Genomic DNA, 18,896 nt, shown 5'->3' with positions numbered 1-18,896 from the left:
GTTCATAGGTCCACGCTCAACCACTGAGCCAAGGCAACGCTATATTTAAAAAAAGAAAGTGACACAGCGCCCGTCCCACCTTAAAATTACCATCAGAGGAAGGAATACAGTAACTAAAGAGAATGACATAAAGAAAACTTCCACACAAGGCTTTCAAAGCATATGGCAGTCCTGAAAGAAGTTAGAACATCCCCCCCACACAATGGTCTCCAGAAACCTCAGGATCTCTAAAGGCTCCTGAAATACCGGTCTCTCGGGAACATCATCCCCTGATTCGTTCCTCCTCGGCCCCCCACGAAGCTGTCCACTGGACAGCCGCCCCGGGAATTTCTCCCAGCACCCGCAATGACAGTCCTCTCTCCTCCTCCCCTCCCTCCCCGGGCCGGTATCAGACCGCGGCATCTCCCTCCAGAGGAAAAAACGGAGGGCGGGGGAGGAAGGGTAGGAGAGAGCTCGCAGCGAGGTCGGTCATGGAGGAGGAAGACGAGAAGACGCGAGGGGCCAGGGTGGGGTTCCCTCCGTCTCTGGGAGGCCCAGCTAACACCCCCCCACCCTAAGTGCACGCCCCTCGCCCGCCAAACCCCAACAAGCAGCGGGTGGACTCGAGTGACAGCCCCACCACCTGCACCGCGCCCCCTCCCCCAGGCTTCCGGGGAGACGCCGGCCCTGGCCCCGCCGGCAGCGGCTGGGAGCTCTCTCTCTCTCTCTCTCCCTCTCCTTCCCGTCCACGTCGCCGATGAGTGACAGGTCCCGGGGGACGCGATCGCAAGCGCACGCCGTTCGGGGACGACTGGTGCCACCCTGCGCGGAAGCCCTCCAGCGGGCAAGGCGGGGGACACCTTCCCGACGGCCCCGGGGAACCGGGTCGAGGCCTGGCCTGCCCCAGCGGCCCCACACCCGGCGGGGGTGGCACTTACTGCGAAGGTTGTGGATTAGCTCCGAGTGGCTGGCGCCGCCGGATTTCCAGGCCATCGCTAGGCACACCCGGAGCAGGTACAGGACCACCTTCAGCGCGGCGACGGTGCCCAGCAGCTTCCCCAAGAGTGAGACCACCTCCCACACGGTCACCGCCCCGCTCGCGTCCCCGCTGTTGCCGCCGCTGTGAGTGCCGTCGCCGCCGCTGCCGCCACTGCGCGCTCCCGGCATGCCCCGCGACACGCATGCGCTCTGTGATGCAGCGCGGTCTAGGGTGCGGCTGGGTGGGGCCGCGGGCGGGGGTGGCCTGGAGCTGCGCGGCCCGCGCCGGTCGGGCTGCGGCGGCTCCCGGGGAGCCGAGGCTGGGCGAGGCAGTGTCAGCGCGGCCGCCGCTGCGGTGCGTCCCTGGATGGGGCCTCGGGCTGCAGGCCGCCTCCCTGCGGGGTGTGCCCCGCGGCCAGGCAGGGTGGGCCCCGGCGCGTGCCTGGCTGCGGCTCCGCTCACCCCGCGCGCGGTGGCGGGATGGCGGGGCCGGTCTGGTTCCTCCGCTGCTGGTGGCTCTGCGGTCGCCGATGGGTCAGCTGTTGCGAGCCGCGGGGCTGCTCCTATAGCTGTTCAGATTGTTGGATGGTGGGCTTTCTCCATCCTGCCTCACCCAACCCTGTGGACTGATATTTAGGTTGATTCGAGTCCGAGTTCCCTGCGGTGGAGCCTGAATAATCTTCATAGAAGCACCGGAGAGCAAAGGCTCCCTTTAACCCGAGTTCTCCGGCCTCTGGCTTTGTGACAAGTGCATCAGTGTTTGGTTAGCAGAGACTTTTGAGATCCTAAAGCACAGATTCAGAGAAAGTGGAAGAATACCGTGACATATGGGTGTGTGGGGGGTGAGGGGGTGGGATAGGGGGGCGCGTGGGGAATGCTTTACTTGTTAGAGCAATGTAAATGGTTAAAAATACCACAGTATCCTCTGTGGAATGTGTTCTTCTCCCAACACAAGTGTGCGTTTTCAGCAAATAAAGCCTCACAAATTATGCCGTTAGACTAGACACCAGCTTTATAGCTGTCAGCTGTGCAAGACAATGAGCGAGAACCCTAAAGGGAACTTGCTGACTCCTAATCAGAACTGAAGGTGACAGAATCCAATCATCGTTTAGCCCAACAAATTTTTAAGGAAGAAAAAGCTATGTCAAGACATTTATGCTATTGTGTCAACAATTTTCAAATTCTAATTCTCACGAGGTTTTGTCATAGGTGATACTCAGCCTACTTCCAATCCGAAATATACATTACCTGTTTTCTGGGATTCTATTACCATAAATGAAACCACACTCAAAACGGTGTTCTTTACTTCAAAATAGGAATAAAATCGTCAGTTTGGGACTAATAGTTATCCATTTCATTTCTGTTATTTCCTGATGGTCTTCCATTTAAAACAAAACAAAAGCAATCTTCAGTAAGTCCTGGTATCTCTCTAAAGCTGACAACCAACACACCATTATGAATATTGTATAAAGGAGATTTTTTTTAAAGTTGAGTAAGTCATACCTCTTGTATGCAATAGGATTTACATTCCAATTGGGGATCTGCATCAAAAGAAAACTAGCAACAGAGGGAAAAATTTAAGTGCTATTAGTGGCCTAAATATAAAGTTCTCTTTTATTTAGATAGATCATGGGCTAATCAGGAAAAGATATGGGAAGGAACAGGTCCTGGAAAGATGGGTAGGATTCTAAGAAGAGAGGAATAAAAGGGTATTAAAGGTGTAATCAAAAGTATAGAAGGAACCTACAGCACGGATTTCTGGTCATCAACGCTACGTATCAAAACTCATTCTTAATTATACACATAAATGAATTGAAGAAGGTTACATAACTAGGCAATGGTCCTCAAAATTAGAACTGGAGTCTTCAGAATTCCAACTGTAGACACTGACAGTGTGTGTTAACTTTAAAGCAAAGGATTTATTTGGGAAACAAAGAGGGAGTAGTTTAGAATAGGAAGTTGGTATGTTGATGGGATGTACTTCCGTGAGAATTTAAGTCTATGCACGGTGAAATGTAAAACAATGCTCAGACGTAGCTACCAGGTGGTTTCTCTTACTTGATTTTGCTTTGTTTTTGCTCTTAAATTTGTTTTACATTGCACAGTTTTTGCACAAATGCGTTGAGTCAGTGTTCCTACCCGATTTTGCAGATTTAGGAGCAGATCGTACAGTACGAGGACCTGCTCCTAAACTCTTAGGAGAGGGAGGGCTGGTGGTGTCCGCCCTGCGGCGGGAGAGAATTGGCCCTCCGCGGCCACCGTAAGGCCCGCCCAATCAGGGCTCCGCGGGAAGAGGCGGAATTGAGTGGCGCGCGCCGTGCAGCTTGCTGTATTGCGGGGCATTTCGGCATGGAGGGAATTTATGCTAAGTTTGTGTCTCAGAAAATCAGCAAAACCCGCTGGCGACCGGTACCTTCGGGGAGTTTGCAGACCGCGGAGACCTTCGCTACGGGCTCTTGGGACAACGAGGTAGCGCATCCCCACCACCACCCACCCCGGGCCCTGGAGCCCCTGCCGTCTCCCTCCCTAGCTGCTGGCCCCCGCCGCGAATTCTCTCGCCTCCTGGATCCCGTCGCCTTTCTCCGTCCCCCGCGTCCCCGTCTCGGGCTCGGTTGCCCCGTGCCTCCGAACCATCGACGGTGTGCTCAAAACTCCCCTCGTTAATCTGAGCTGCTTTGAAAGCAAGATTGCTGGAAGGCAATGCAGGTTTTAATTTTCGGGAGTCTAACGTAGACCTCTCCAGATAAAACTTTTCTGCTTTACAGGAAAATCGTGTTTTGTTGTGGTCTGTTGGAGACTTGGGGAACTTGGGCTCTGATGGAGGCTTTGAAGGAGACCATCAGTTATTGTGCGGTACCAGGCACTACGGTGACGTTATGGATTTGCAAGTAAGTCTGTGTGGTATCCAAAAGCTAAGTGTTTAAAAACGGAGAGGAGCCGAAACCGGTTTGGCTCAGTGGATAGAGCGTCGGCCTGCGGACTCAAGGGTCCCAGGTTCGATTCCAGTCAAGGGCATGTACCTTGGTTGCGGGCACATCCCCAGTGCGGGGGTGGGGGGGGCGGGTGGTGGTGCAGGAGGCAGCTGATCGATGTTTCTAACTCTCTATCCCTCTCTCTTCCTCTCTGTAAAAAAGTCAATAAAAAATATATTAAAAAAATAAGGAGAGGAATACATTTAGAGATGCAAAGGGCCTTAACGTGTGCCTAGCCTCACCCGGGTTCACAGGAAACTGAATTCTCTGTAGGTTATGATGTGCGACCATATAGCCTAATCGATGACAGAATCAGGACCAGGGCAAGGGATGTGGATTTAATCTTAGCTTTAAAAAATTGACTATCTTCTGTGTGCCAAGCTCTGTTTTGGGAATTTCACATAAGTTAATTCTCATTGCTTGCTTGTGAATCAAGTATTGTTATCTGTTTTATCAATGAGAAAACTGACGCGAAGATCTTTTGAACACATACTATATGAGGAATGCTCTGAAAGGGAATTTACTTGATTTTGCTCTTTGAATTTTCACAACCTCCTTAGTAGGGATTAGTTCTCCCCTTGTAAAGGTGTACCTGAGCTTAGAAAGTTTAACTTGGCCAAGGTCTCGAGGCAATTATTAATCGGTGGGATGGAATTAAGTGTTCAAATCCTAGGTCTGCCTGACTTTAAGTCCCTGCATTTTCTTCTATAGAAGGTTGCCTAACCGTGGGAATGGTCCTTTTCTAAAGCTTTATGGTAGTGGTCCAAAATTAATTAAATCAATTATAGATTAATTAGTTTAGGGGGAGGAAATAGTTTACTTTTTCTTCACAAAAATACTTTTATTTGAATAGGAGTTTTGACTTTCAGATTTATCATCACATTTTATTTGCTTAGCATTTATAGGCTCTTTGCATTTTAAAGTTGTTATCACTGCTAATTAAGATAAGCAAATGAGCTTTCTCCCTATTGATATTTCCGAGTCTGTTAACAATCAGGAATTTTCTACTTAGTTTTTCGACCAGGAAAGAATCGTAGCTGCTTCATCAACAGGATGTGTAACAGTTTTCCTTCACCATCCCAACAACCAGGTAAAGAAATGCTGTTTGAAACTGAATTTGTATTTTAATTATGTTTAGGAATGCTTAAAGAAGACTGTACTTAATAATGACACAAATAATAAGATTTTATAATCTCAAAACATGCAGGAGAAAAATTGTCACCTTACCCATCTTTTAGTAGATTAACTCTAGAGCTATGTTTGCGTGAACTTTTATTGAAATTGGATAGTCTTAAATTCTGTTCATTTGGATCTAACAATATAGTATCTGGCAAGTCACTTTTCTGTAATTCTCTTTTTAAGTTCTTACTCTGGACTTGGAAGAAAGAGAACCTTCTAGCTCAGATATCATGAATTAGAATAGGAACAGCTACTTTGCTTCTGTGGCTAGAATCTCGATTTTAATTAGAAGAGGGGATACACTGTATGAAGACTTAACATTTTTTTATTTTTTTCCCCTTTTTAAAAATTGAATTCATTGGGGTGACATTGGTTAAAAAATTTGTACGGGTTTCAGTTGTATAGTTCTACAGTACATCATTTGTACATTGTATTGTGTGTTCATCACCCCAAGCCAAGTCTCCTTCCATCACCACTGACATTTTATTGATGTCTGTCTTGTGTACTAAAGCCCAAGAATGCTGATCTTCACTGCATAGTGGTGAGGGCCATCCTTCACAATGGCCTCACTTGTAGTAACAGTTTTAAGTTCCTGGAAGAGAGTGCTTATTTAGATTTTGGAATTAATAAAGGTCACCTTCCTTATAAGCATGCCTAGTAAGTATAAGACCAAGCTCTTACTGTTTTTCCTGATGGAACAATTTAGAAAGCTCTATAGAGATTTATTACTTAGGCCAATGCCCTAAAGAATTTAAAGTTGCTTTGCTTAGCAGGTGTGGCTCAGTGGTTGAGCTTTGACTTTTGAACCAGAAGGTCACAGTTCCATTCCTGGTCAGGTCACCTGCCCAGGTTGTGGGCTCATCCCTAGCAGGGGGCATGCAGGATGCAGCTGATCAGTGATTCTCATAATTGATGTTTCTATTTCTCACTTCCTCTCTGAAATCAATAAAAATAATTTAAAAAAGAATTTAAAGTTGCTTTTGAACACACTACTACCAGATACCTAAAAACCATTTCTTTAGTTTGAAATAAGTTTGGGATATTTTTGGACAGTGTTCCTTTAGAATCTAATCCATTGTATATTGAGCTTTGATGGAAGTAGGTTCTAAACTTTCGTATTTGGAAATACAAAGGAAAAAGGAGAGAATTATTTCCTAGAAGAGTGTTAGAAACTTTTAAAACACTTTTTTAGTTGGGGAAAAGTGCTAGTTTTTTAGAATTTTGCTTTGATGGATTATATCTTCATTTCTGACTCCTAGACTCTGTCAGTCAGCCAGCAATGGACAACAGCTCACTACCACACGGGTCCAGGCAGTCCTTCCTGTAGCAGTGCACCATGCACAGGTGTTGTGTGCAACAGCCCAGAGATTGTCACAGTTGGAGAAGATGGTCGAATAAATCTCTTCAGAGTTGATCATAAGGAAGCCGTGAGAACTATAGGTAAGAAAAATTGAGCACCCATCTTGTGCTAAATAGGTACAGTGCTAGGCGTCTCAGGGATATAGAAATGTACAAAGCAGAATCCCTTTATGAGGATATTTGGCTGGAGTGGGTTATTGGATAAAGAATTGAGGGGCAAGTGGCAGTTAATTTAATCAAGGTTCTAGACATAAATAACTAAAAGATGGCATACCAGACAAGGGGAATAGTGTGGAGGCTTGATAGGGCCAATTAGAGAATGACAGAAAGAGTGTTTTGACTATATATTTATATAGGAGAGGTGAGAGAAAGCAAGGAAGGGAAATTGTGGCCAGGTTGTGAAGAGTCTAATGCATAGCCATTGAGATTACATTCTGTTGGGTGGACAACTAAGGAGCTGGTGAAAATGTTTGAGTAAGCTGGTAATATACTCCCTATTGTCATTTAGAAGGATTATTCTAGTGTAGTAGTTCTCTATGTTTCACAAAGACTTGCCTGAGGAGATTTTTAATAGCCCACCAACCTAGACCTGAATCAGAACCTCTATGGATTGTGCTCATGAATCAGCGTTTGACCTGGTTTATGATCAATTTTAGTTCTGAGAAGCACCACTTGTTTAAGAACCATTGCCTGGTGGCAGTTTGGAGGAGTGTGACAAAGTTTGCTGTATTATATGGCTTAAGCTTAAGTACTGTAGGAGGAAGGAAAGGACCATATAACCATCAGGAAGGACTTCACAGAGATGAGAATTAGTTGGTGAGGAAAGATGAATTTGAGTCAGCAGAATAAGACTGTACATTTTTATAGAAATTAAACTGACCTATTTAAAATTTCACTAGACCTATGTAATATTTCCATAAAAAGAATGCCATTTAAAAAATAGAAAAATAATAATTTTAAAAAAGAACATGATTTAAGATTTTCATGGCACAGGGGGACCCATTAACCTACACTGCTGTTTTCTTAATTTGTAGAAAATGCAGATAGCAGTACACTGCATGCTGTAACCTTCCTTCGAACTCCTGAGATTCTTACAGTAAATTCAATTGGACAATTAAAAATATGGGATTTCAGACAACAAGGAAATGAGCCCTCTCAAATATTATCACTGTAAGTTTTGATTTGTAATTTCAGTAGTGTAATGCAAAATTAATTTGTTCAATCATTTATAGTAATTGACTTTAAACCATATTGCATTTTAAGAGAATAACCCCTATTTAAATTTGATAAAACAAGTATAATTTGATGGGTTTGATACTGCCATGCTGCATTTAGTAAGTATTTGGTATATGATTCAGAGTCTTTATCTCCTTGAAGTTTATATTATTTAATGGGGAATTTATTTTTGCTCATCAAATAATTCTATTAATAGTGAGTATAGCCCTAACCCCATGGTCGGCAAACTGCGGCTCTTTGGCCCCTTGAGTGTGGCTTTTCCACAAAATACCACGGCCTGGGCGAGTCTATTTTGAAGAAGTGGCGTTAGAAGAAGTTTAAGTTTAAAAAATTTGGCTCTCAAAAGAAATTTCAATCATTGTACTGTTGATATTTGGCTCTGTTGACTAATGAGTTTGCCGACCACTGCCCTAACCGGTTTGGCTCAGTGGATAGAGCATCGGCCTGCGGACTGAAGGGTCCCAGGTTCGATTCCTGTCAAGGGCATGTACCTTGGTTGCGGGCACTTCCCCACTAGGAAGTGTGCAGGAGGCAGCTGATAGATGTTTCTCTCTCATCTGTTTCTAACTATCCTTCTCCCTTCCTCTCTGTAAAAAAAAAAAAAAAATCAATAAAATATTTTTTTTAAATAGTGAGTATAATACTCTAGCTATGATTGGGAGAAAAATAAAATCCCAGGTTTTTGTTTTTTTCTTTTAATCTTCACCTGAGGATATGTATTTTATTGATTTTGGAGAGAGGGGAAGAGAGAAGAGAGAGAGAAATGAACATCAATGTGAGAGAAAAACATTGATCAGTTGCCTCCCATACTCACCCTGACCCAGGGATTGAGCCCACAATTGTGCCCTGACTGGGAATCAAACCTGAGACTGTTTGGTGTACAAGATGACTTCAACCAACTGCACCACACAGGCTTATGCTCTAATGTTTTTAAAAGCCAAGAAATGGAAATGTGTTTTGCACATCATTCCATCAGATTATCTTGCTCCCTATGCCTTTCAAATTGAAGAGAGAATGAATAACTTTGGCCTTTAAACATCCCCTCCCCCAATTTCTAATAGTGTGTGTGTGTGTGTGTGTGTGTGTGTGTGTGTATTATTCATTCATTTATTTTTTTGGTTAATCCTCACCCGAGGATATTTTTCCATTGATTTTTTTAGAGAGTGGAAGAGAGGGGGAAAGACAGAGAAACATCAATTGGTTGCCTCCTGCACATGTCCCGACCAGGGTCTGGGCCAGGGAAAAGCCTGCAACCAAGGTACGTGCCCTTGACTGGAATCGAACCCAGAATCCTTTGGTTGGCAGGCCGACCCTCTATCTACTGAGCCACACCAGCTAGGGCAGAAGTATATTTTAATGTAGTCGGTTTTTGGACATGGTTTAAATTCAGCCAGCAGCTCTAGCCACAAATTATCATTTAGTTACTAGAATGAAACATGTTTCTTGGGTTATACAAAGTAAGTATCCTTTACAACATTTGATTTTATTGTATCTCCCATAAAAGGACTGGTGACCGAGTGCCACTCCACTGTGTTGATAGGCATCCCAACCAGCAGCATGTTGTAGCTACTGGTGGCCAGGATGGAATGTTGAGTATTTGGGATGTTAGACAAGGTACTATGCCTGTGTCTCTGCTGAAGGCTCACGAAGCTGAAAGTAAGTGTTACGGAGATACGTACGTTTTTGTTGGGTGAGTTATATGATACACTGTAAACAGCTCTCCGTAATGGTACATATGGATTGTCTTGCATCATAGCTTTTGCTGAATTGTATAAATATGTAATAATGAACTTATCTCTTTTTATTTGACATTTAGTTCTTTAATATGTTTCATTGTATCCAAAACCACAGTAATTAGCCTGCTTTTGTTCATCTTTATGTACTTATTTTTTTATGGTAATTTTTTAAAAGTATGTTTTTATTGATTTTAATTTTTTGTTAATCCTCACGCAAGGATATTTTTCCCATTGACTTTTAGACAGAGTGAAAGGGAGGAGGAGAGACATAATGTTTAATTGTGGTAACTGTCAGAATGAAAATTGATGGGGGATTTTTTAGGCTGAACAGAAATCTTGTTTTTAATCCTTACCCAAGGATATGTTTTTTGATTTTAGAGAGAGGAAGGGAGGGAGGGAGAGAGAGAAACCTCAATATGAGAGGGAACCATCAATCAGTTGCCTCCCTTGTGCACCCTGACTGGGAATCAAACCTGCCAACCTTTTTGGTGTATGGACTGTGCTCCAGTCAACTGTATTCAACTCGAATAAAAGTACAAAAGGACAAACGTTATACTAGTATTGCAATTTCTGTTTAATAAGTTTCACCTTATTACCTTGGAAAGATAAATGGCTTTTAAGATTATATTTAAGATAAAGCAAATAAAAGGATAGAAAAGTTTTTGTCTCTTCCATTTATAGTTGTGCCCAGGAAAATAAATGAATAAAAAGGAATAGGGTATGCTCTCATAGAGTCTGATGTTGGCTAACACAGTAGTAGTAGAATTACAAATTTTCAGATCTCTTCTTTCCAGTCCCGTTTTAACTGTTATTTAACTTACCAAGCCCTTATAACTTAGCCCCTTTTTAACTATATTGTTAGGCAGTAAACATGCAAGTGTAGTGTATTGTAATGTATTACCTCAAATTTATCCTGACTCTTGGCTAGAAATGAAGTAGATGTTTTGTGGAGCTTTGTTTTCTAATTTGAAAATAAATAAATAATCTATATTTGGTGCTCACTTCAGCAGCACATATACTAAAATTGGAACGATACAGAGAAGATTAGCATGGCCCCTGCGCGAGGAGGACACGAAAATTTGTGAAGCGTTCCATATTTTTTTAAAACTAAAGAATCTGTATTTGGGCATTTGTTTGTGGCTCTGTGGGTTGTTTTGTTTCACTTTGTTTTAGTTAAGCAGTAGTAATGCACTTTATACAGGGAGTCACCCAGAACACATTCCTTTCCTGCTAAGGAAGGTGACCTTTTTATGGTTTGTGACATGATGTTTAATTGTGGTAATGTCGGAATGAAAATTACCAGCTTGCAAACATGTGCCTTGCACTTTTTATGTCACACCTCAGGCACTTTCTATGCTACCCCCCCCCCCCCCCTTTTTTCTTTTCGTCTTTTTAAAATTTTGTTTATATGCTGCCTTTTTAAGGTCTCCTGACCCAGAATCACAAAACCGTTGTCCACAGACTACCTGTTGTATCTGCATGCTGCAGAGACCTTCATAAGGCACCCTGGCCAGACATTGGGTCCCAGATGTCTGTGGGCACACAATGTTCTCATAAAGTTTAGAGCTTGAGGAGTCCTCAGTCCCAAATTGGCTTCTTAAAAGCCTTGCATCTGAAACTGGACCCCAGATTCCTAAAGCATTCCCAGGTTTGGTTTGCTGGGAGCTAGTAGCTATTTCTGTGATACAGAAGAAAAGTGTTCAGAGTCCTGGCATGCACCAGATTGGACTCTGCCTCTTTGAATTTCATTTGTATATTACTTTTATGGTCTTCTCTCTCAGTCTTTCTAGTAATATAACCTGCATACGTTAATGACACAGGAACTGAAAATAAGAGAACCTAAACTAAACTAATTTTTAGAAACATTTTTTCAGAATTATTCCATTGCCATACTTTAACATTTAAACAAAAGGTAATAAGTCAAATGATTAGCACATATTTTTATTATTTTGCTGGCCCAATACACATGTAGGTTTACTTGGCTTCTTTATCCTATCTATAGTATGAAGAGTTATAGTATGGCTTAATTCTGAAGCCTTTGATTTTTTTCACAGACTTGGGGTTCGAAGATGTGTGATGGAGATTAATGGAAGATGATGCCTATAGATAGGGCTTTAATGTTTAATCTGCACAACATAAGCTTCTTGGTTCTTATCTTTTAGTGTGGGAAGTTCACTTTCACCCATCCAACCCAGATCATCTATTTACCTGTTCTGAAGATGGATCCCTGTGGCATTGGGATGCCTCCACAGATGTACCTGAAAAATCATCACTCTTTCACCAGGGTAAAACGTTTTTGTTGTTTTTGTTTGTTTGTTTATCCTCAAGGATATTTTTTTCCATTGATTTTTAGAGAGAGTAGAAGTAGGGGGCAGAGGGGAGGGGAGAGAAACATCACTGTGAAAGAGACATATCAATTGGTTGCCTCCCACACTCACCCTGACTGGGACCAGGGATCGAACCCTGAAACCCAGGTGCGTGCCCTTGACCAGGAATGAGGGGAAGGGGAGCGGGGCGGGGGGGGGGGGCCGCGGGGGGAGGGGGGCAATGCTCTAATCAATGAGTAACACAAGCCAGGGCGTGTTTTATTGGTTTTAGGGAGACAGGTCTAGAGGGAGGGAAGGAGGAAGGGAGGGAAGGAGAAAGAGGGCGGCGGGGGGGGGGGGGGGGGGGGGCGGGGAGAAAGAAACATTGATGTGAAAGAGAAATATGTATTGGTTGCCTCCACCTAGTCCTGGGATGGAACCTGTGACCTCTCGGTGTATGGGAAGATGCTCCAAACAATTGAGCCACACCAGCCAGGGTCACTGTGGCTATTGTATGGAAAATGGACTATGGGGAGAGGGATGGTAAAAGTGGAGGCAGGGAGATCAGGTAGGAGATTTATCACAGTGATTCTAATAATGTTAATTTCACAGTATTCGAGTGTGATGTAAAATATAGGAGCAGTAAAAGACAAAAAACCAAGGGGAAATCTAAAACTTCTCCAGAAAAAAATGTGGAGAAGTATGGACTGAAGATCATGTAGTGTTGGTTTTTTGTTTGTTTGTTTTAAATTTATCTTTATTATTGAAAGTATTACAGATGTCCCCTCTCCCCCACATCAACCCCTCTGCCCTCCTCCCAACATGTAGCATGTTTGTGCAACTTTATTTATGGAGAAAGGTAACTTTAAGGATTAACTAAGCATTTGGTTTTTACTTACTTCCTCCTCTGCCCCCACTATCTAACATTTGAAATTTCACTGTTTGAAGAACCTTTGTTAGGCTAGAAATAAAATAATTTACTATATTCTGTGTCTAGTATTGCAGGGCACAGTATTAGACACTGCGAAAGGGTAAAACAAATATAATCTGTGCAACCTATTAAAAATAGTTATAGAGAAAGAAGCATGGAAAGTTAAATCATAAGAAATATTGTAACCAGTTAATTGGTGGTGTACATACAGTGCTGAGGGTTCCTGGAAGGAAGAGAGAAGCATGAACTAGTGTTGCCTTCAAAAGCTTAGAGAAGGAAGTTGACTGGGCTTTCAAGAATCAGCAAGATTTTGCTGGCCGGTGGTTAGTGGTTGTGTGTCAGGAAGCCACAGGTTTGATTCCTGGTCAGGGCACATGCCCAGGCTGCAGGCTTTATCCCCAGGTTGGTGTGTGCAGGAGGCAGCCGATCAATGATTCTCTCTCATTGATGTTTCTATCCCTTTCTCCCTCTCCCATCCTCTGAAATCAATAAAAATATTTTTTTAAAATAATTTTTAAAAAGAATCAGCAATATTTAAACCTTACTAGTCATTAAGCTTGAAGACATCAGGGACTTCGCCTTGTATTCTCCACACTTAAGCATAGAGCCTGGCACATAATAGTTACTTGGCCACATTTTGAATAAATGAAATCTGTCTTTATTTGATTTGGCAAAAAGTTGAGAGGAAAGAAAATTTCAAATAATGGATTAAACTGAAATATACTGCTTCACTTCTATATTAAATACAGAGCACTGTTAGAGATAAAAGTTAATAATCTGGTAGTGTTCTAAAATTCTGCTTTTAAAATAAAGGGTAATAAAAAACTCAAGCAAGTTGACTATATTTTATTTTTTTCCTTATTCTACGTTTCTTCTGGCCATTTTGCTACATTTCTGACACTTTCCATTAAAGAATGAACAGAAAGACAGGGTCCACATAAATCTGCTTTGCCTAAAGTTTGATGTCCATATTATCCCATGGAAATTTGAGTTTTAATGTCATGGAATAGGCCTTTGGTAAAAAATGGTGATGTGTAATCATGAATAATCAACCTGTTATTCTGAGAATTAAACAAGTTTAAGTCATCGCCTTTAAAAAATATCACTAGCATTTTGGATGTTCACTAATATACTAGTAAAATTAGTCTTGAAAGATTTCCCTAACCCCCCTCCCCCTTTTTTTTTTTTCTCCCAGGAGGAAGAAATAGTACGTTTTTGTCTCATAGCATTAGTAACCAGGCTAATGTTCACCAGTCTCTTATAAGCTCCTGGCTCAGCACTGAAACTGCGAGAGACCGGATTGAGATCACAAGCTTGCTTCCCAACAGGACTTTGTCTGTGAACAGTTTGGATGTTTTAGGTCCTTGTCTTGTTTGTGGAACTGATTCAGAAGCAATTTATGTTACTAGACAACTTTTTTCATGAAAATACTATAATTATAAGATATCAGGTAAAAACATACAAATAACCTTTCAAATTCCAACTTCTATGCAAACTTGTATTATTGAAATATGTGAAATTTGTAGTAAACTGTCATTAATGGCAATGCCCAGGTTTGGATTTTGTTAGTTGGCTATTCTTCTAACAGTTGCAGAATCTGTTAGGTGACTGATGGCACCAGAACGGGAACTTGTGGAAGAATGTCAGAGGGATCCTCGTGTTGATGGATACACTGCCTTCAAACCCCCTCTGGACAGCTCATGGAAGCTGCTCTTCATTTCTGATGAGAGCTGTCAAATCACCAGCGGGTTCCTATCCTTTTTACCAACAGTATGTGGCATTTGCCAGTGTTAACAATTCTTTTTATTGCAGATATTTTCTTCAATCCTTTCACATTTTATGTCTTTAATAATTTTAATAAACTTTTCCAGAAACAATTGAGTAGAACAAAAAACTGACAAATTTTTTTTAAAGGGGAAAATGTTTGGACAGGTTCCTTTAATAGAGTATGTTTGAACAGAACTCTATCAACTGCTTATACCCAACTTTATTTTTCTTGAAAAAAAAAGAAAATGCATTTTCCCTAAGGATTTTTGCTTTTGTTTAGTTTTACAGTGTAGTTGAAATTTGCCAAACTGGACATTATGCATTAAAATAGAATTTGACATTGATAAGTGAGCCGACTTTGAAACTAAAATTTGGTAGGTAGCATGTATGAGATTAGTGTGATTGTATGGTAAGAGTAAAGAATTTTGCTGTCTTTATCCTTATTTGAAATGTTAATGATGACCTTCGTAGTATTTTAAGACAGTAGTATGACATTGTCTTTCCATAATGTGTTAGATTAAATGCATTAATGAAGTGTGTTCATGTACTTTATAATTCCAATAATAGTAATTATGGTAAAGTTTTGCTTTCCCTTAATATTTTCAAAAAATTTTATGCTACCTTATCTCAGGGTTTTTTGTTTTTGTTTCTTTGTCAGTATTTAAAAATGGAATATGTATATGAATCTGCTTTTTTATATATATTTGGCTCAAAAATGTTTCATTAAAGTAATTAGTGACTGAATTCTAAAGAATTAGGAAAGAAAATGTTGCTGATAAGAATTTTTAATCTGTTTATAATGTTATTGCTGGGATTAATTTTTAAAAATTTGTTATTACAAAAGTAATTCATTACAGAAAAACAAATTTTAACTACTTATAACCTCAATTAATAGTCTTTTATATTCCTTTTATTCATCAATGTATATAATTTGTTTTGTGAAAATGAAATACATATTTATAGATGCACATTCCCTACCAGTAAACACATGGGTTCAATCATATAAACATAGCTATGAATTTTCCTTTGACTTTTTATTTCCATTTGTATGAATGTTGTGCTGCAGCCTAAGCTACAGTGTCCCTCTTTATCCAGTACAAGCACCCTCCCTTTACCGTTAGTAGGCTAACCTCTTAAAAAATATATATATATGTGTGTGTGTATATATATATATATATAGTGTATATATATATATATATATATATAGTGTATATATATATATATATATATAGTGTATATATATATATATATATATATATATACACATATATATATTTTATTGATTTCAGAGAGGGAGAGGGAGAAAAAGATAGAAATATCAATGATAAGAGAGAATCATCGATCGGCTGCTTCCTGCACGCCCCCTACTGGAGATCAAGCTTGCAACCTGAGTATGTGCCCTTGACCAGAATTGAACCCGGGATCCTTCAGTCCGCAGGCCGACACTATACCCACTGAGCCAAACCAGCTAGGGCAGCAGGCTAACCTTGCTCTGAGTCGAAGACCCTAGCTAGTTCTCTGGTGGCACATTTTCCATGCACAGTAAATGGTACACTTGTTGTGCCTCTGCTTTTACCTGTATTACCTGCTGCTGTAAAGTCTGAAGGTTTCATACATGTTAGCACTCTCCAGTTTCCAGCAGCAATGTATACAATTTCCCTGGGTCATTGTGGTGAATGATGGTAGAGGGAAGGAGCCAGACGTCTAGGCTTAAAATATTAGCTGGAACTGGAAACAGTTTTAAGTTTCAAGCTTTGCTTTGCTTGGACTGGAAACATTTTTAAGTTTCAAGCTTTGCTTTGATTTAAGGGTATTTATAACCATATGAAAAGAAAGCACATTTGAATAGTGTTACATTAATAAGAAACAAGTTTTATGTAGTATAAATTAAACACTAATATATGAATTTCCTCTTTGTCATTTACTGCCTTTTACTAGTATGAAACTATGAAATGGTTTTTTGAGGACTGCAGGGTCTCAGAGGTGGGAGGCCCTTTAGGGCATCTCCAGTCTACATCTAATCATCCCTTCCACAGCATTCCCAACAAATTCTCATCCATATATCTGAAAATACTCTGTGCAGCCTCTCACCATTTGGACAGCTCTATTTGATCCAGCCATGATGGCAGGGTTTTAGCATGTGAGTGGGACTCAAAACGGTCCTATAAAAAAACGGTAGAATAATGTTATTGTGGGTTAATAAAATGATCGTGTGAACCTGCTATGAGACAAAGCCCATCAACAATCCATTTATTGAATTTGCATTATGTTGGGGTACTTTACCATAAGGTTTCATTAAATAAATGATTTTTTCATATACTGAATTGAAATAGGCTTCCATTTGTCATCTTTCCTCAGGAGCCACAAAAAAATTTTAATTCTCATATTCAAGTAGCTACATATTATAGCTACTTTAGGGTGAAACTTCTTAATCTATCCCTTCATTGGTTTCTTGAGGGCAAGGTTCCCTTCCCAGCCTTTCTTGCCCTAGTTGGCTAGACCCTGCGTACTCTTCTGGACTCCATTTAGGTGTCATTTTCTCAAGAAAGCCTTCGCTGACCTCTGACAATGTGGGCTGAATTGTACTCTATTTCTAAAGCCCATTGTGCTTAGAGCAGTGTGCTAAGCAGCTTTCTCCCTCTACCGGACCACAAGCTTACGAGCAGAGCCCATGTTTGGGTGTTATAGTGACAATATTTAATACCATGTCTGGCCCATAGTAAGCAGTGCCTCAGTGCAAACTGAACTAAATCCTAATCTTGTTTTCCTTTTTAAAAAAATACTCCCATTTTCCAAAGGCCAGCTTTAAAGTGAGACTTCTAAAATGAATACTTGTCCAGGGAGTGTCGGCCTCATTTGAGAATATGATAGAAATCTTATCCTGATTTTGGGCACAGTACTCTTTTGTAATGCTGTGTGAGTTTATTTGAATAATTCTGACATTGGTTCAATTAGACTGCTGACTATCGAACTTAAACCCTTAAGTTTTTACATGTGATATGCTTAAGCCATACTTCCCATATTGAGTTAATGCAGGTGGTTTTGATTCTTGCTATGGGTCCATTCTTTGTGTCCTAAGAAGAAAAATTTTATTTCAATATAGGAAAGAATTAACAATCCCATCGGAATCTTTTCTTGAGAAACAAATTATTTTCAGAATTATCCAGCATGCTTTCTGTACTCTCATCCCATTAGTTAGGAAATAGGTTAAATGGACTGAAGTGCTTCAGCCCACTCCTAGAGTCCTCTCAATCATCGGTGACACATGAATCACTGGTATTTGGTTACAGTCATTGAAATATTTATAAACCAACCTAATTTGTTGACATTCTGCCCCATTTCTCTTGTTCACAAGACTATTTTGAGAAAACATCTCTGCTATAGCTATCCTATCAAAAATTGGCATAATTGAAACACTCCTTGTCCTTGGTGAATTATACTTCTGTTTCATAGTACTGTGGAAATACAAGAATGGATTATCCATTCTAGAATCTTGTCCAAGAAGTGTATAAGTTCACTGTTAACATAGTTTGTATCATTTAAGCTTATGGTTTCGGTGTGCTATCTCGCTCAATAAATTAGATGGTCTGAAGCAATAGCAGTGTTCTTATTTTATAGATCTGAACCCTAGGGAGCTCCAAACTATGACATGCAACTGTTTAAACTATTTCATTGGCATCATTCTAAACCATGACTAATAATTTAGTGGCAATGTAGAACAACTAGCAGCTACATCCAGGACTGCAGTCATCTTAGCATCAAAATAATTTTCAACATTTCACTAAAATAGAGGTGCTTTTACCTGTATTACCTGCTGCTGTAAAGTCTGAAGGTTTTTTCTACATAGAGGGAAGAAGCCATGGAGAGATGGGCATGGTGAAAAAGGAGAAAGACTAGAATCTAGCTGATCACATAAAATTTTTTAATTAATTAAAAATAAACTAATGTTCAATTCCAAAGTGTCATGACAACTTAGGGGGACAGTAGCTGTCTAGCTTAACAAAGCCACCAGAAATGAATTCACTGTCAAAACAATTTTTGTGCAGGCCATAGATGCATGAAGCTAAACTGTACTTGATACTAGACTCTAAAATAATAGCGATAACAAACCCAAACAGTTTTTACCCCTACACATAGTATGGAATGAACTTAAATTTAAAATTCTCTGCCAGAGAGGTCATACAAGCAATGATACCCGAGTAGCAATGAGCACACTCAGACCCCAGATTTGGTTTCTAATACCATTTTCCAATAAAAGGAACTAGGGCTACTTGGAGGGTTTGGAAATAATACAAGTTAGTTCGCAGCATCTTGTAGTGCCAGAAAGTAAGGAAATTCTAAAATAACAAAAAATAATGGGAATAGGTCAAAGGGACACAGAAACCAACTGGAAAAGTTCCCATTAGCCGAAGTTGGAACAATTGCTCAACAAAACAGAATACCCAAAATATAA

At 40.7% G+C, this 18,896-nt stretch overlaps 2 protein-coding genes and 1 non-coding gene across 10 annotated transcripts in view; 2 read left to right on the top strand and 1 right to left on the bottom strand.

Annotated features, from left to right (window-relative positions):
• The window catches only part of PCMT1 (protein-L-isoaspartate (D-aspartate) O-methyltransferase), a 34,978-nt gene extending 33,810 nt beyond the window's left edge, over positions 1-1,168 (bottom strand). For 2 of the 7 annotated variants that reach the window (XR_008557281.1, XM_054722399.1), the window contains exon 1: positions 918-1,167. Coding sequence is in view for 4 of the 7 variants with exons in the window: in XM_054722399.1 (XP_054578374.1) it covers positions 918-1,146 (229 nt within the window). In the remaining 3 variants the exon portion in view is untranslated. Of the gene's footprint in view, positions 1-917 lie in introns of all 7 variants that reach the window. The other 5 variants (XM_008159414.3, XM_054722400.1, XR_008557280.1 and 2 more) reach the window with 4 other exon arrangements.
• On the top strand, positions 1,145-15,563 carry NUP43 (nucleoporin 43). Of its 2 annotated transcripts, XM_054722398.1 has the most exons (9): positions 1,145-1,312; positions 3,340-3,426; positions 3,723-3,845; positions 4,942-5,019; positions 6,368-6,548; positions 7,502-7,637; positions 9,208-9,359; positions 11,602-11,724; positions 13,872-15,563. In XM_054722398.1, the coding sequence occupies exons 1-9, from the start codon at positions 1,145-1,147 to the stop codon at positions 14,099-14,101; spliced, it is 1,278 nt and encodes a 425-aa protein (XP_054578373.1). In that variant the 3' UTR covers positions 14,102-15,563. The 2 variants fall into 2 exon arrangements, with proteins under 2 accessions (XP_054578373.1, XP_008157640.1); XM_008159418.3 differs by lacking the exon at positions 1,145-1,312 and having other exon boundaries at positions 3,300-3,426.
• On the top strand, positions 10,434-10,540 carry LOC114228958 (U6 spliceosomal RNA). The gene has a single exon (XR_003615061.1). It is a non-coding gene; the product is annotated as a U6 spliceosomal RNA (small nuclear RNA).
• Positions 15,564-18,896: the final 3,333 nt, after the last annotated feature.

The sequence above is a fragment of the Eptesicus fuscus genome, chromosome 10, assembly GCF_027574615.1.
Source record: "Eptesicus fuscus isolate TK198812 chromosome 10, DD_ASM_mEF_20220401, whole genome shotgun sequence".
Classification (NCBI taxonomy): domain Eukaryota; kingdom Metazoa; phylum Chordata; class Mammalia; order Chiroptera; family Vespertilionidae; genus Eptesicus; species Eptesicus fuscus.
Note: the sequence above shows the minus strand (reverse complement) of the source record. Positions and strands in the feature narration are given on the sequence as shown.

What these genes read in the sequence shown, in the direction of transcription:
- NUP43 (XM_054722398.1), top strand. Translation starts at nt 1,145, where the DNA reads ATGCCCCGCGACACGCATGCGCTCTGTGATGCAGCGCGGTCTAGGGTG. An exon ending in TTCACCATCCCAACAACCAG is followed by an intron (nt 5,020 to 6,367) that starts GTAAAGAAATGC and finishes TCTGACTCCTAG; the next exon opens with ACTCTGTCAGTCAGCCAGCA. An exon ending in GAAGGCTCACGAAGCTGAAA is followed by an intron (nt 9,360 to 11,601) that starts GTAAGTGTTACG and finishes CTTATCTTTTAG; the next exon opens with TGTGGGAAGTTCACTTTCAC.